The sequence below is a fragment of the Talpa europaea genome (assembly GCF_964194135.1).
Source record: "Talpa europaea genome assembly, chromosome: 15".
NCBI classification, from domain to species: Eukaryota; Metazoa; Chordata; class Mammalia; order Eulipotyphla; family Talpidae; genus Talpa; species Talpa europaea.
In genome coordinates, this window is record NC_140083.1 from 37,740,376 (window position 1) to 37,755,786 (window position 15,411).

General features: G+C 36.6%; 1 protein-coding gene across 1 annotated transcript in view; it reads right to left on the reverse strand.

Moving 5' to 3' along the window:
- The window catches only part of IRAK3 (interleukin 1 receptor associated kinase 3), a gene marked incomplete at its 3' end in the record, with an annotated part of 47,537 nt that overhangs the window by 17,271 nt on the left and 14,855 nt on the right, over positions 1–15,411 (reverse strand). The window contains exons 3-8 of the mRNA XM_084255991.1: positions 10,281–10,345; positions 9,643–9,697; positions 8,759–8,910; positions 6,177–6,241; positions 3,316–3,430; positions 1,788–1,906 (exon numbers count right to left, since the gene is read on the reverse strand). Coding sequence (XP_084112117.1) covers positions 1,788–1,906; positions 3,316–3,430; positions 6,177–6,241; positions 8,759–8,910; positions 9,643–9,697; positions 10,281–10,345 — 571 coding nt within the window. The remainder of the gene's footprint in view (positions 1–1,787; positions 1,907–3,315; positions 3,431–6,176; positions 6,242–8,758; positions 8,911–9,642; positions 9,698–10,280; positions 10,346–15,411) is intronic.

Here is a 15,411-nt window from a genome sequence, read left to right on the forward strand (position 1 = left end):
GCCTGTGCTCTAACCTCTTCCCACGACAGAGGTATGGGAGAGACACATCTAAATCTCCTCTACTGTTAGCCCTGGAAAACCTGGGTGACAGAGTGTGGGCTGGACCCTCCACCCCAATGCTTCCCTTCTCTGGTTAGTGGCCATCCCTGACCCCTTCTGCATTAAGCACTAGAATCTGACACTCTCTTCCTTTTTGCCCCTCTTTCTTATCAAACTCTGCTTTTTTGAAAGGATTTAATAACCTGGTCAAAGGCACAAAAAAATCTTATAAATTGAACATGTTATTGCTTGGGATTTAAAATAAACTTATGCTAACTTAGAGTTTAAACTAAAGGAAGAACATCAACCACAAAATTCTAGATTTTATGTATGTATGTATGTATGTATGTATGTATGTATGTATGTATGTATTTACTCAGTTAGAACATGTATTTGAGCACTACTCTGCTGAATTGGTTGCAAGCTGGGTGGAAGAGGGATAGTTTTAGGATTGGGATGACCACAAATCCCTTTGGAACTGACCCTAGTGGCTAATTTCACTGAACCCTGAGATCTTCACAGTCTGTATGTGACCCAGGTCCCCTGTGGGTAAACCCATTTTATGCTGACTCTGTGGTCTACTAGCAGTTGATGAATTGACACTGCATCAAGAACAGACAGGTATAGGGAGTTCTTCCCACTAAGTGAAAATCTAGTCTTTTCATGTGGAGGTCATGTCACTAGAAAAGCAAAGAAGTAAGCAATCAGCCCCTCTTCTGTCAGCTCAAAAGCACACTAAAAGCTTTTTTCAATACCCTAGGAGATTGGGTAAGAAGAGACAGCAGCCTTTAAAATTCAGTCTTCCCTGCTATTCAGCAAAAGTATATTTACCTACTTTTGGACAGCTCCGTGATAAAAAACTATAGGGAAAATTCACTGGGGATGAGGTTGCTCCAGGATAGCTAATAATAGCTGAATGATTCTTTATGTTCTTATGTCTATTAAAGAAGAAAGATGGGAGATGTTGCTTCTAATTTTCTCAGGTCTCAAAAATGAACAAAGGAGTTGCTGCTCAGCTTGTCACAGATTAATATACAAAGCTAAGAGGCAGCTGGCTCAGTAGAATCAAGAAGACACTGGAGACTCAAGGACAAAGAATTTTAATTGCCATTTACCATTGTTATCTTGCTAGGAATCTCCACTTAAGACACTTAACCTTTCCTTATACCTCAGTTTAAAAAAAAAAAAGTGAGATTAGTACAGGTTCATTTCACAGCTTGCTAGAAGGTATAATTAATAAGATATACAGAACTGTCTATCTTATATTGTTCATTAATAATCCTCAAAGGGGGGAGGACTCCCTGGTTGCTCGGGAGTTAAAATCTCAGCGCAATCAAGCTATTGCCAGCCGCTGCAGCATGAGTTTGATCCCCAGTGTCCACTGCTCCCCTCAGCAGTGTATTTCAGTGAATCTGCCTGTTCTGTTCCCCACTCTGTCTCTGGTGAAATCCTCTCAGTGCCCCCCACGTCTGGCCTATACCCCAGTTCTTGTATGCACAAATAAAAAATAATAATAATCCTCAAAGATAAGATAAACTTTCCTTTTGGCAACCATAAATATAGCTGTTTGAGTTTGATGTACACATTTTCATTAATAAAAAAAAGCAAGATTTTAAATACTTAAATGAAAGCTCTTAACACACACATAGTATCAGAGAAACTACATACAGTGAATAGTGTGAAGTTTGATTCACCTGTGTTGACTAAAGGGACTTGTAGGTGTAACCCGAAGTTTCGGGATAATTTACCTTGATATACTGCCGCAGATGACCGAGCATGGTTCCGTGTTGTGCAAGTACTGAATGGCTTTGGATGTTCCTATTAACACACTGATTCGTATGTGCCAAGAGAGTGGAGCTGTGTTATCCTAGAAAGACAATAGCAGTTGGTTTGGTTGTACTTTCTGAGTAAAAACCATACATGCATTGATTACTTAGAAATAAACCAGTACAGGGCCTCTCTGGTGGCACAAGAGGGTAAGTCTCAGCACTATGAAGCTATCCACAGCCACTATAGCATGAGTTAAATCCCTGGCCAGGGAGGTGACCCACGTGGTGCAGCAGACCTCTCCTGTCTCGCCTGCTGCTCCCCTCAGCAGTGTATTTCTGTCAATCCACCTGTTCTGTTCCCCACTCTGTCTCTGGTGAATCCTCTCATCCCCTGCCCCTCTGCCCTGTACCCCAATTCTTGTATGCATAAATAAATAAATCTTAAAAAAAAAAAAGAAATATAGGGCCTCCCTGGTGGCGCAGGGGATTAAACACTGCACTATGAAGCAATCCGCAGCCTCTGCAGCATGAGTTCTATCCCTGGCTGGCCAGGGAACAACCCACATGGTGCAGCAGACCTCTCGTGACTCGCCCGCTGCTCCTCTCAGCAGCGTATTTCACTCAGTCTGCCTGTTCTGCTCACGGCTCTGTCTCTGGTGAATCCTCTCACCCCCCCACCCCCCGCATCTTTGGCCTGTACCCCAGCTCTTGTATGCATAAATAATCTTTTTAAAAAATTAAAAAATGCCAACTGTTAACTTTGTTATAAAAATAATACACATATATTCCAGGATTGAAGCTGGTAGTGAAGTGGAATGGGATGGATCAATCAACATTTTGATTTACTGTAACTTATTTTAAATTTAGGATAGGTTTGCTCCTACTCTTGAGAACGGTTCTGAGCTTCTTTATAGACAATGGAAATATCTAATAAATTTAATATTAGTTTAATCAAAATATGGTTAATATGTACAAAGGATGATTTAAAAAGATTTTAAAAATCATTTCTGGCACAGCAGTATGCATAATTGAAACTGATTTGCTTTTATTATCATGCTAACTGAAATTTAACATTTGGAGACAATTTCCAAATGTATCTTTCAAAAACATAAGAAATCATGGCATTTATTCAATCTCCTCTTTTGGGGACCTGTATCATTTTATTTTTCTCTTTGGTATCAAAAGGTACTATGTGCAAAGTTATGCAAATCAAAATATCTGAGAAACAGAAGTAGCTAATGTAAAAAAATTTGAGATAGGGAACCAATCAGAAGAAAGATCCAGCAATTCTTCTGCTTGTCATATTGATCAACACACAGTAACTTGGGTATTTATGCAGCCTTCTGAAAGAAATCAGTTTATGGAGAAGTCCTCTACCTCCTTTGGAAACCTATTTGCTATCCCTTCGTGTGAACATGCATTGGTCTCCAGCTCTCAGAAGGTGTCATCCATTCCCACCGGGCTTCAGAGGGTCAGAGTATGGGGCAGAGAAACAGATATGACTTACTACACACTGTAATCTGTCAAAGAGTGATCCATTCCTCATATATGGATACACCAGGCATAACTTTTCAGTCTCTGTAAAATATGCAGCCAACTCTATTATGTTTGGATGATGAAACCTTGAAACAAAAGATTTTTAAATCCATCAAATTGTTTATTCAAATAGGAAATGAACAACATTCTGATTGGGGAGTGGTAAGGTGGGATGGGGAATAGGTCTACAGTCAAATGTAAATAAAATACTCAAATATAAGACAGAAAATTTAAGAGAGTAAAGTTTTCTTAAGATATGGGGTATTGGGAAGGTTGCAAAAATAGAGAACACAATTTGATATGAATTTATTTTACCAACACAAAATCTAATATAACATAGTTACTCAGTAAAGAATATGCAACTGAAACTATTCATCTCATTGCTTCAGATATACATGTATAAGTAAAGGCACCAAAACAAGAGTGTAGAATACTGGTCATGCATCACTTATGAGTACTATGTCAGGTATTGTACAGGCATCAGTCCCACAGCTAAAGCTTGTATTCTTATCTAAAATCCATGTGACTAGTAGAGTTTAATGGTGAAAGAATATATCATTGCTTTTTTAAATTACAGAATTCTGTCAGTACTGGATACATTTTTCAGGTTCCTTTCCTTTAAAAACTATTGCTTGTATGTATTTGTCATCACTGTGAAAGCCAAGGAGACCCAGGTAACAACTATGAAAGATATAATATGTGAAATTCAAACATTCTATAATGCAATTCAATTCAACAACAATTTACTGGACTACTCATATGTTGTAGGCATGCTTGTGGCTATTAAAATAAATAAAGCTACTGTTAAAAATGGTTCTAATTTATAAAGGAGTCCATTATTCACTTCTTCAGTAGCAAAACTTTCATAAATATATTCCTCTGATTCCCTTTATTGCCCTTCCTCTAGGAAGGAAGTATGCATGTGTGTATACAAACACACAGAGAGATTTTATTTTTTACTTATTTACATTTTTAACACACACCATTTACTGAGTTTTGGGGAAGAGGATTTTATTTTTCAATATGTGTGAAACTTTTGGGACATCAGATCCCTGCACCTCAGTCCATATCTATAAGATAAAAAACAATGGACTGGTAAGGAACTGAACTGGTGTCTTGGGTGGCTCACATAGTTGATCTACACCACTAGATGGTCAATTTGCTTGCAAATTAAAATAAGTCAAAAAGATAGAAATTTTTTGAAAGCAATAAATAGACACAGTCATAGCTGTGCTCTGCTCTGTTGTTCAGAGTGGAAATGACCATTTGCTTATTTAAAAATATTACTGATTGATCAGAAAAATGGACTTTTTAGAAGCCAGCAAGATTAGGAACATGAAGATGCCACAGAGAAAGATCATTGGTTTCGAGTCTATGGACCCATCACCCTCCTTTCACTACAAATTTTTGTCACTGGGATTTTATATATATAAAGATCAGTAGACTCCTGATACCTTTCAAAATCAATTCCACAAGTATTTCGGAGTGTCTACTACAGATAAAACATGATGCAAGCGACCACGAAGTGCAGAGAACACAGGCTTGAACTACAGACAAATGTGGGTTTGAATTTGAGTCTTCTTTCTATCAGCTTTGTGAACTTGGGTAAGTTATTTCATCTCTATGAATCTGTTTCTCTTCTATAACCTGAACTACCTCTCCCAAAAGTTCATATAAAATCATAACTCCCAAACAGACAATTATAAACCAGAGACATCCTGCTGGGGAGGAGGAAGGAGACAGATCACAGGGAGGGAGGAGCACAGGGGACTGTGGTGATGGTGCACGGGTGAATTGGGGGAGGAAATTCTATGGGGACTACATAATATATTTATGGTACCTCTTGTGTGAAAAGAGGAAACTGAGAAAACAAAATACATATATTGCAAAAAAATACATATATGAAAAAACATACAAGAAATTGATAACTCCATTGCCTTTGTGTTAAGTCAGCTGGGCGGTTGGATGGTAGTGGAAGAAAATCTTTTTTTGGTTTACTCTTATGCACTTTTGAAATTCTGAAATGTTTGAACTTATTACTGATCCACAAGCAAATAAAGTTTAAACACAAACCCTCTATTACAATTTTGGTTTTCGATTTCTGTTGAACAAACTATACTCATTAAGTTTTTATGATTAGCCGCTAATGTTTTGATTTCTGGTCTCAGGTATAAAAGGTGAAGGGTTTAGTATACAGTTTCCTTACCATCCCTTTTTCCCCCTTTACACAGAGGTTTAGAAAACATTTGAAAAGAACATTTTCTATATGTGAAGGGTGATGAGTGAACTCTATACGGTTAGGGACCTTCAATGAGGCAGGATGCAAGCTGCAAATACGAATATATATATATGAAATGAAGTCATTTTGGTTTGTCTCCAAGGAATCTCAGGCTCATGAATGAATTCCCAGAAAATCATATGCACATCAAAAGCACTTGATTTCTTTGTCTAAAACACTTTCTGAGGAGGGTTTAACGGATGAAACAGTTTCTTGACTGGAATGTCTCTAAGGAAGGGGGAAATGGTAAAGTATATACAATTTTAATGTTCTAAGAATTATTTTATATTCCACTATGTTAGTCACACATGATTTAACCCACTTCTTTGTGACAGCTTCTTGTTAAAATATGTTCAAGGGAATTATGTAAATGGCCTGTTTTAAGATGTATTCTAAGGAATAGAGTAAAACAGATGTCAAAAACTTAGCCAGTATTCTAATATCCACCCCACATTTATTAAATGTCAACCATGCAAAGCACTGTTATGGAATCAAAGATGAACGAAAATGAAAATCAGACACAAAGGCAGAAATTCCAGACAAAATATACTCACAGTAATAAAACTTCAAGCTCAGATAAAAACTTCTTCCATTGTTTCTTCCAGTGCACATTTTTTGCCTAAGTATCATACAGAAAAAAATAAGAAGAAAAGTAAGGGAAGGACCTTTATTTCTGGAATTCTTAATCCAGGAATTTCAGTCTTCTAATTTCAGTCTCCCTGAAATTAGATGAACTTCTTGGTATAAATGCATATGAACATTTCTCTGGGGAGAGGATCCTTAGCTTTCATCAGATTTTCAAAACTCCACTAACCCCAAAATAGATTTAGAACCAAACTGCTACTGAATTAAAAGCTGCTTATGCTATGTATCATGTTGCCATCAAACTCACTCACCATATTTTTCTGACATTAACATAAATTCAAAAATAGTACCGTTATTCATTTATTTACTTTTTAATTTTTTATATCATTGTTCATTTTTAATATTTGCTTATTTACAGTTATTTAAAGAAAATGCAATAACTCAATCTCACAAAGAATCCAACTGGTGATGACTGTGTTCTGATTAGAAGAAACTTCACTGATCAGGCTGGTATGACTTGTGTCCTTTGCATCTGTTGGTTTAATTTTTCCTTTGTATTAATTTAGAAAAGGTGGGCTTACTAAGCAAATGAAAATCCCAATGCTTTATTTAAAAAGAAAATTCAGAAGCTAGCCCAGTGCCTGACATATAAATATTTATTGAACAAATTAATGAAGACACTGATATTAAACTGAGGACCTGCTGTATACCTAGCACCATTCTCAATACCTCCATATACCTCAGGACATTACACGTTTCTGAATCTCAGATTGTAAACTTCCACCATGGAGAATTGAATTAAGCATATTCCTAGGTCCCATCAGCTGTAAGGGCCTATCATTTGCAAATTCCTAGATGGGGCAGAGTTTTCATATCTTTGCACTCAGAAACACAGAGTGAGAAATTTAGGAATTTTGGAAGTCATAAACAATTAATGACAGTAACAAATCATTTTTAAGGATCCCTTTATGAAAATTTGTATATAAAATCAAAGACCAAAAAATGTTGTATGGGAGCCAGGAGGACAGGGTATCAAGTCTGTCTCTAACTTTACTCATGTGTTGTGAGTTTTCTGTTAGTCACTTAGACCTCCCTGAGGTCATAGGTTTCTTAATCTGAAAAGTGAAGGGGTCAGTTATTGTGTTCATCCTGCTAATCTAATACTTGCTGCTCAAAGTGTGGCTTATGGACAAGAAACATCAGCTTCACTGGGAACTCATGAGAAATGCTGAATCTCAGGTTTCTGCCCAGGTGTGCTGAATCAGAATCTACATTTTAAGATCTCCAGGTGATTTGGATGCAATGATCTAACACACAAAACACATTTCCCTGCCTCTATGAAAGGTTATTGAAATTAATGCTACAATGTTACAAAACCATATTGTGTTTTTTTGATTGTTTGTTTTGGTAAAAGATGCTCTGTGGCTAAAGTTTCATTACATTTTCTCATTTTTCCTATACTTTCTTAATAGGTGACTTTATACACACACACACACACAAACACAAACACACACAGAAGACTTTGTAGAGTTTGTAGGTCTTCGGTGCCTTTGTTATCTACTATCTTTTCACTAAGAGTGATTAGCAACTAAATTCTTGAAAAGGGCAGATGTGGTTCATTCAATTCATTAAACAAACATTTATGAGGCCCTGTAACAAGGGCCTGGGATCCAAAGATAAATACAAGCTCTTTAAAGAAAATCATCTAGTCCATTGGGAGAGGTGGATGAAAAAATCAATACTACCGATAATGTGATGATGCTGTCTCTACACTCAGGAGGTCCCCACAACCATGCTGGGGGTTGGAGGCTCTCAAGGAAATGATCACTTTCTCTGGGACAGGAAGGAAAAGGGATCTAGGGGGAACTTATACCCATTCTGAAGTCAGCTTCTTGGACAGAAAACTCCCCAAAGGCAGTGTGAGTTGGCAGGTACAGGAAGAAGAGGAAAACAGATGGAATGAGCCTTTGGGGAATGGTGCTAGGATTCAACCAAGAAGAACACACAAATAGTGCCAGAACACACACTGGTCCCAAGGAACAGGCTTCAGTTAGGCCACGCTAGAACAAACACATTCTTTTTGTTGAATGGTTTACCAGTAGATCAGTTCATTTCTTTATTAGTTCATTCATCTTCAAAGAAATTTTGAGATGTTTATATAGAATTAGTGGAGTGAAATGCAATTCAGGGAAATGAAGAAATCAGGTTATAATTTTTGTTTGAAAAAAAAAGCTCTACTGTCTAAGCATAGTAGGAATCACCTTATAGTCCTCCTTCTCCACACTTCTCCAGCCCTCACTAGATTGGCTCATGTCACCTCATTTTATAGCCATGTCCTCCCCTTGCCATCCCCACTGTCTCTGCCCTGGTTCAGGCAGGCATTAATTTCTCATTTATTTCTCCAGTCAACTGAGATCATATATCTTATTTCCATTTATGAAATTTTATATTCAAACACACCTTTCATTGTTGATGAAAAATGACATGTTTTAAAATGAAGTATGAGCAAATACATGGAATTGGTATCCTGTGGTAGCAATTCTTTCCATACCTGTTTAAATAATTTAATGGCATATGCTTGGTTTTGGAGTTCCATTCTGTATACCTCAAACATCTCCCCTTCTCCGATTAAGAAGTCTTTGTGGAAATTTTTTGTTCCCTCTAGAACGTTTTGAAAGCTGATGGAAGATTTAAATGGTATTCCTTAGGAAGAAAAATGGGGGAAAAGATAAGTTACCTTCTCTCTTTTTAAGAACTGTTGCCACCAATATAAAGAACCAGGACTTACTTACTGAAGCACATGGGTCTAATGGAAAGTTAAAACCAAAACTGAAGCCCGCCATGTGCTCTCCACTTTTACTCAGGTCTGGTGCCCACCACTCTTGGAAGCACCGTGACTCTATCACCTTTCCAAAGAGATCAGCCAGAGAGCTTAGTTGGGCAAACTTTTCCAAGTTTCTGTTCCCTTGTCATTAGATTAACATATTGCTGTTGACTTACTATGAACCGAAAACCAATTTGAAAGTTATAGAAATGGAAATCTTTATATGATTAAACAATATTTTCCAAGTCTGATGGACAGGAACACTTTTTCATGAGCCAAATTCTCTAAATGCTTAATTTACTTCCTCAGAGTAAATCAGGAAGATGCTTCAGCTTTTTAAAGAATCATCTACAGCAGAGACTGGTAGGAAACATTTAAATGGTAATCAAATAAAAGTGAAGGGAGCTTTCTTTCTTTATTGGTCAGTGGATTTCAACATAAAAATAATATAGCATTATCCATCAGAACTCTGTCAGTCACAACAGCAGATACTTCAATGTCCAGAATAATTTGATCCTTATTCTGTATATTAGTTAATATGTTTATTAGATATATCTTCCTCTAAATTCACTTAAAAGAAAGTATGCTTTAAAGAAAAAGTTTTTTTTTACCTTTTTTATTACGTTCAGGAATAAGAACATCATCTGATGTGACATTGGTTGTTTCCTAAGAGAAGAAATGCATACTAAAGTAATTCCATTTCATAAGTTTAGAAAGAACAGAACCTCAAAAGAAATCCAAATCTTCTCCTGGGACTACAGAGTGCAATAGGATGGAATCTAATTTAGAAAAAAGCTGGTAGAAAGAAAATTTATTTGAATTTTAATTTATTTATTCAATAGTATTCTTCCCCATATAAAGCACCTACACCAACTATAAAAACTCAGGTATCAACATCATAGTCAGTTAAAGCCAATTTAAATGACTTCTAATGTTATAAAAAAAAGATCACTGTTAATTTGCTATAATAAAAACTAACAGGAACATGAAAAACATCAACTACAATGAGAAATGAAAAGGTGAGTTAAGACAAATGCGTAACTCACAGCTATCGCTCTTAACTCTGCAAGTATTTATAAATCTCTGATTTCCTGAATCCCAAACTAAACAATGAATAATGAAAGAGCAAAGGATTTTCTGTTTTTAAAAAAGCACCCATGGGTTCAGCATTTTTCTGTTGTCGTCTTTTGTTATGCTCAATTACACATGCAACAAAGTTCAGGAGTTACTATCTATATAAACACACTACCTTAGGTGACATGTTAGAAACTCCTTCTTCTTGAAAGCTATGTTTTGAAGGATTCACAGTTGTTCCTGAAGGAGAAATAAGGAGAGACAGATTGAAACAAAAAAACCAACTATGTCCTACTAAACCTACTTTTTCTTTTTTCTTAGACAAGTGAAAGTAAATACCTTGCTAGTAATGTTTACTTCTAAAGCTCAGTTCATTCCCACTGAATGCTTGCAAATGGAAAAACTTTCTAAAGGGACCTCCCTGTTGGTGCAAGGGGTTGAGAGGCAACCTATGAAACTATCTGAGGCCATTGCAGCACGAGTTCAATCCCCAGCCAGGGAGCTACCCACATGGCACAGCAGAACTCTCCTGACTCATCGGCTGCTCTCCTCAGCAGTGTATTTCCGTCACTGTGACTGTTCTGTTGCCAACTCTGTCTCTGGTGAATTCTCTCAACCCCCACACCTCTGGCCTGTACCCCAGTTCTTGTATGCATAAATAAATATTTTTTTAAAAAAAGAAAAACTTTCTAAGGATCAAATATTATAGAAACATACTTTTGTTGACTTAAAGAATAAACAGCTGGGCCTCCCTGGTGGTGCAGGGTGTTAAGCACAGCACTGTGAAGCTAACCACAGCCTCTGCAGCAAAAGTTCGATCCCCAGCGGGCCAGAGAGCTACCCACATGGCACAGCAGACCTCTCCTGTCTGGCCCCACGGCTCCCCTCAGCAGTGTATTTCAGTCAGTCTGCCTGTTCTGTTCCCCACTCTGTCTCTGGTGAATCCTCTCACCACTTGTACCTTTGGCCTGTACCCCAGTTCTTGTATGCAAAAATAAATAAATCTTTTAAAAATGTCTATGTTAAATTGCTAGATATAATTAAAAATATTAAAATATGAAGTACAAAATTAAAAGGGAAAAGCAACACTACCATTTTTTGCACATACATTCTAAATTTTTACAAATTTAGAATTATATATCCCTGGGTTAGTTTATTTTGGGTCATAAGATATTAGAGGGGTGTGTGGATTTTTATTTATTTATTTTTAAAGATTTATTTATGTATGCATACAAGAGCTGGGGTACAGGCCAGAGGTGTGGGGGGGTGAGAGGATTCACCCAGGGAGCTACCCACATGGCACAGCAGACCTTTCCTGTTGCGCCTGCTGCTCCCCTCAGCAGTGTAGTTTGTCAGTCTGCCTGTTCTGTTCCCTGCTCTGTCTCTGGTGAATTCTCTCACCCTCCCACGCATCTGGCCTGTACCCCGTTTCTTGTATAAATAAATAAATTTAAAAAATTAAAACCCTGTTATAGGGCCTTGCTGGTGGCTCAGGGGTTAAAGTCTTAGTGCTATCAATTATATTCAGTCATTGTGACATGACTTCGAGTCTGGCCAACGAGCTAACCAACATGATGCAGTAGACCAGACCTCTCCTGTCTCGCCCACTGCTCCCTTTAGCAGTGAATTTCAGTAGATCCGCCTGTTCTGCTCCCCACTCTGTCTTTGGTGAATCCTCTAACCCCCACACCTCTGGCCTATTCCCCAGTTCTTATATGCATAAATAAACAAAAAATAGATCTTAAAAAAAATTAAACCCTGTTATATTTTTATGTCATTTCTGACATTTTGATTTAGATTTTAGAAAAAAATTATTTTATCTTCTAACTTTTCTAACTTATGTTCTAACATTTCTTAAATTATTTTGCTTAGAAAAGAAACAAAGGAACATAATTGATAAAAACTTTCCCAAACACTATAAACCGACACCAATTGATTATTCCTGCCAGAATAGAATAATACATGTATATTTAAACATTAAACATTTAAACATTAAACATTCTCTAGTCTCATAGGATTAAAATCAGACAAAGCAAAATCTCTGTTAGCAATGGAATTAAAGTAGATATCTGGAAAATTCACAAATACATGGAAGTTAAATAACAAATTCATAAATAACTAATGAGTCAAAGAAGAAATCACAAGGGAAATTAGACAGCATTTTGAGATGAATGAAAAGAAAAACACAACATGCCAAAAATTAAGACATGGAGTAAAATTAGTGCTTAAAGAGAAATTATAGGTATAAATACTCACCTTAAAAAAGAAGAAACATCTTGATCGTAACTTAATTTTTCACTAAAAGGTACTAGAAAAAGAAGAGCAAGCTAAATTTAAGGAAACGGAAGGAAGGAAGATTAGAGCGGAAATAAATGAAATAGAGAATATTTGAAAAACAAAAGAGAAAACCAATGAACCTGAAACTGAGTCTTGAAAAATCAACAAAATTGACAATCTTATAGCTTGACTGACCAACAAAGAGATTCAAAATGCTAAAACCATGAACAAAAATAAGACATAACTACCAACCTTAAGAAACAAAAACAATTAAAAAAGAATACTTCGAACAACTGTATGTCAAAAATTTATATAACTCACATGACATGAACAGATTCTTACAAAGACATAAAATACTGAAATTAGTCCATGAAGAATTATACAATCAGAATGGACCTATAACCCTGAGTGAGAGTGAGAAGGAAGTAATATTTAAAAATTTCCCACAAAGGAAAACCCCCACACAGGTGGCTTCACAGGTGAGTTTTTACTGAACACTTAAAGAAGATTTAACACCAGTTCTTCACAACTCCTTCCAACAAAGAAGAGGCAAGAACAAATTCCAATAATTCCATGAAACCAGTATTACCCTAATATCAGTTGCAGACGAAACATCATAAGAAAAATACAGACCAATATCCCTTATGAATGTAGATGCAAAAATCCTCAATAAAATACTTGTAAACCAAATCCACGAACAAATAAGCACTAGGTATATCATGGTCAAGTGGGCTTACCCCAGCAATCCAAGATTAGTTTAATATCATAAAATTAATTAATATAATACACTACCTTGATAGGATGAAGAACAAAATCCATAAAATTCAATAACCTATCATGATAAAAACTCTCAGAATATAAAAGAATTTTCTCAATTTTCTCAATTGACTCCTATGAAAAAGCTACAGTTAACATCATGCATAATTATGAAAGACTGGAAGTTTTCCCTTTTATATATTTTTTTAAAGATTTATTTATTTATGCATATAAGAACTGGGGTACAGGCCAGAGGTGGGGGGGTGAGAGGATTCACCAGAGACAGAGCAGAGAACAGAACAGGCAGATTGAAATACACTGTTGAGGGGAGCAGCGGGTGAGCCAGGGGAGAAATCTGCTGCCCCATGTGGGTAGCTCCCTGGTGGGGGATCGAACACGTGCTGCAGTGGCTGTAGATAGCTTCATAGGTTGTGTCTTAACCCCTTGTGCCACCAGGGATGCCCCCTTCCCCCTTCCCTTTATATTAAGACAAGGAAAGCATGTCTGGACTGGACATTTCTAGTCAACAGTATACTAGAGGTTCTAGCCAAGGCAATTGGTCAAGAAAAAGTAATAACCAACACCCTGAAGTAGTGATTGTTTTGAACAAAATTTGAATTTGGGGGGCTTAAAAGGCACTAGAAGTGATTGTCTTTTGCAGCTCATGAAAAGTGAGATAATACTTTATTGTCATATAAGATGGCAAATTGAAAATGCTCTCCGAAGACATCAGCAGAAAGCTGTAGATTCCGTGTCAAAACTGGAAAACAACTGCTGATCATTAAAAAAAAAAAAGCAAAATATGATATGTAAGACCACGCATGTCAGAGATAGTGTAGCTACATGTAAAATTTCTAGTTTCTTGAATAAATTTGTTATATCCTGAGATGTGAGAAAATGTTTTAGGGATGTGAAAAGACCACCCAGTGGCATCCCCATGAATTGCAGGAACAATGCCTGGGAGGAAGAGCAAGGTCTCCTTCCAGGACTGGCAAGAAAATCGAAATCTACAAAGAGATCTTTGCAGGTTGGAATATGAAAGGTAAAAGCTCCTCTACACGAAAGCTATCATATAAAACTAACCAACTTGTGAAATGATAGGCAAAAATGGACTATTTGGATAGCTGATATATCTCTGCCCTTGATAGCAACAGAGAAAATCCTTTTATAAATTTCTAATTAGGAGCTCCAACTCCTAATTCAGTAAGTAGCTATCAAAAGAGACACACTGACTGTGCGCAATGGGTGACCACATTGCTGCTTATAACAAGCTATACAATTAATGTGTTTAATATATCTCAAAGCATCAACTCAATAAATGCAATTAAGTAACACCATTTTCCTTACTGCAGGACTTAGAGCAAGGCATGATGTTCTTCATCTCAGATCTCCTTACTAGGGCATAAATAATTATCTTTCTGCCAATCAGTTAATTCACATTTTGAAAAATGAAAGCAATTTTGCATGTACAACAGATTAGGAGTCAACTAAGAATGTGGACATCTATCTGTCTTCTAACAGTCCACATCATTCACTGCTGTATAAACAACAAAGAGTGGAACCATGCTCTGAAATCTATTCCAGAACACTGAAGTATAAAATGTACCTGTGTATCCTATCATATTGGTATGAGGTTACATGATGAACGGCAAGTCATGTGGGTAGTTACAGTGGCTGGAAAAAAAAGGCTCAGATAATGAAAAGGGAATTTATAGGTTTCAAGGACACACTGCACTGCATGTGAAGCTTCATAATGAAGTATTTGGTTGTACTAAAAAAGAGAAGTAACAGTGAGCAAAAGACAAAAGTGATTAGTTTTGTTAAACAGATAATATCACGGTAGAAGCCTATTTGGAACTGTCTAATGTCCCATTAATATGAAAAATGTACTATAAAAAGTCAATCTGAAGCTAGAGTTTTACTAGCACAAGTTTTTCAGGATTTCTTATTTGCAAGTGCAGAGCTTTTTTTTTCAGTGACAAGGTAGAGGCTCAAGTGTGCTAAATATCTTACCAAAGAACGTGTGCAAAAATACAAAAACAAATATATACCTAAATAAAAGGAACCAAAGAGAAAGGAAGATAACTCAAGAGTTTCCAACTGAAGAGCCTTGAATCTATAACCTAAGACACAATATCACTCGTTGATGAGAATAAATCTAAAGTGGAATAAAAAGAATAGGTAACATTAAGAGATTATTTTATTGACAAAGAATGAATGGAGAAAAAGTCAGGAGCTCTACTTATCAGGATACTCTAAATGTAAAGGGTGAC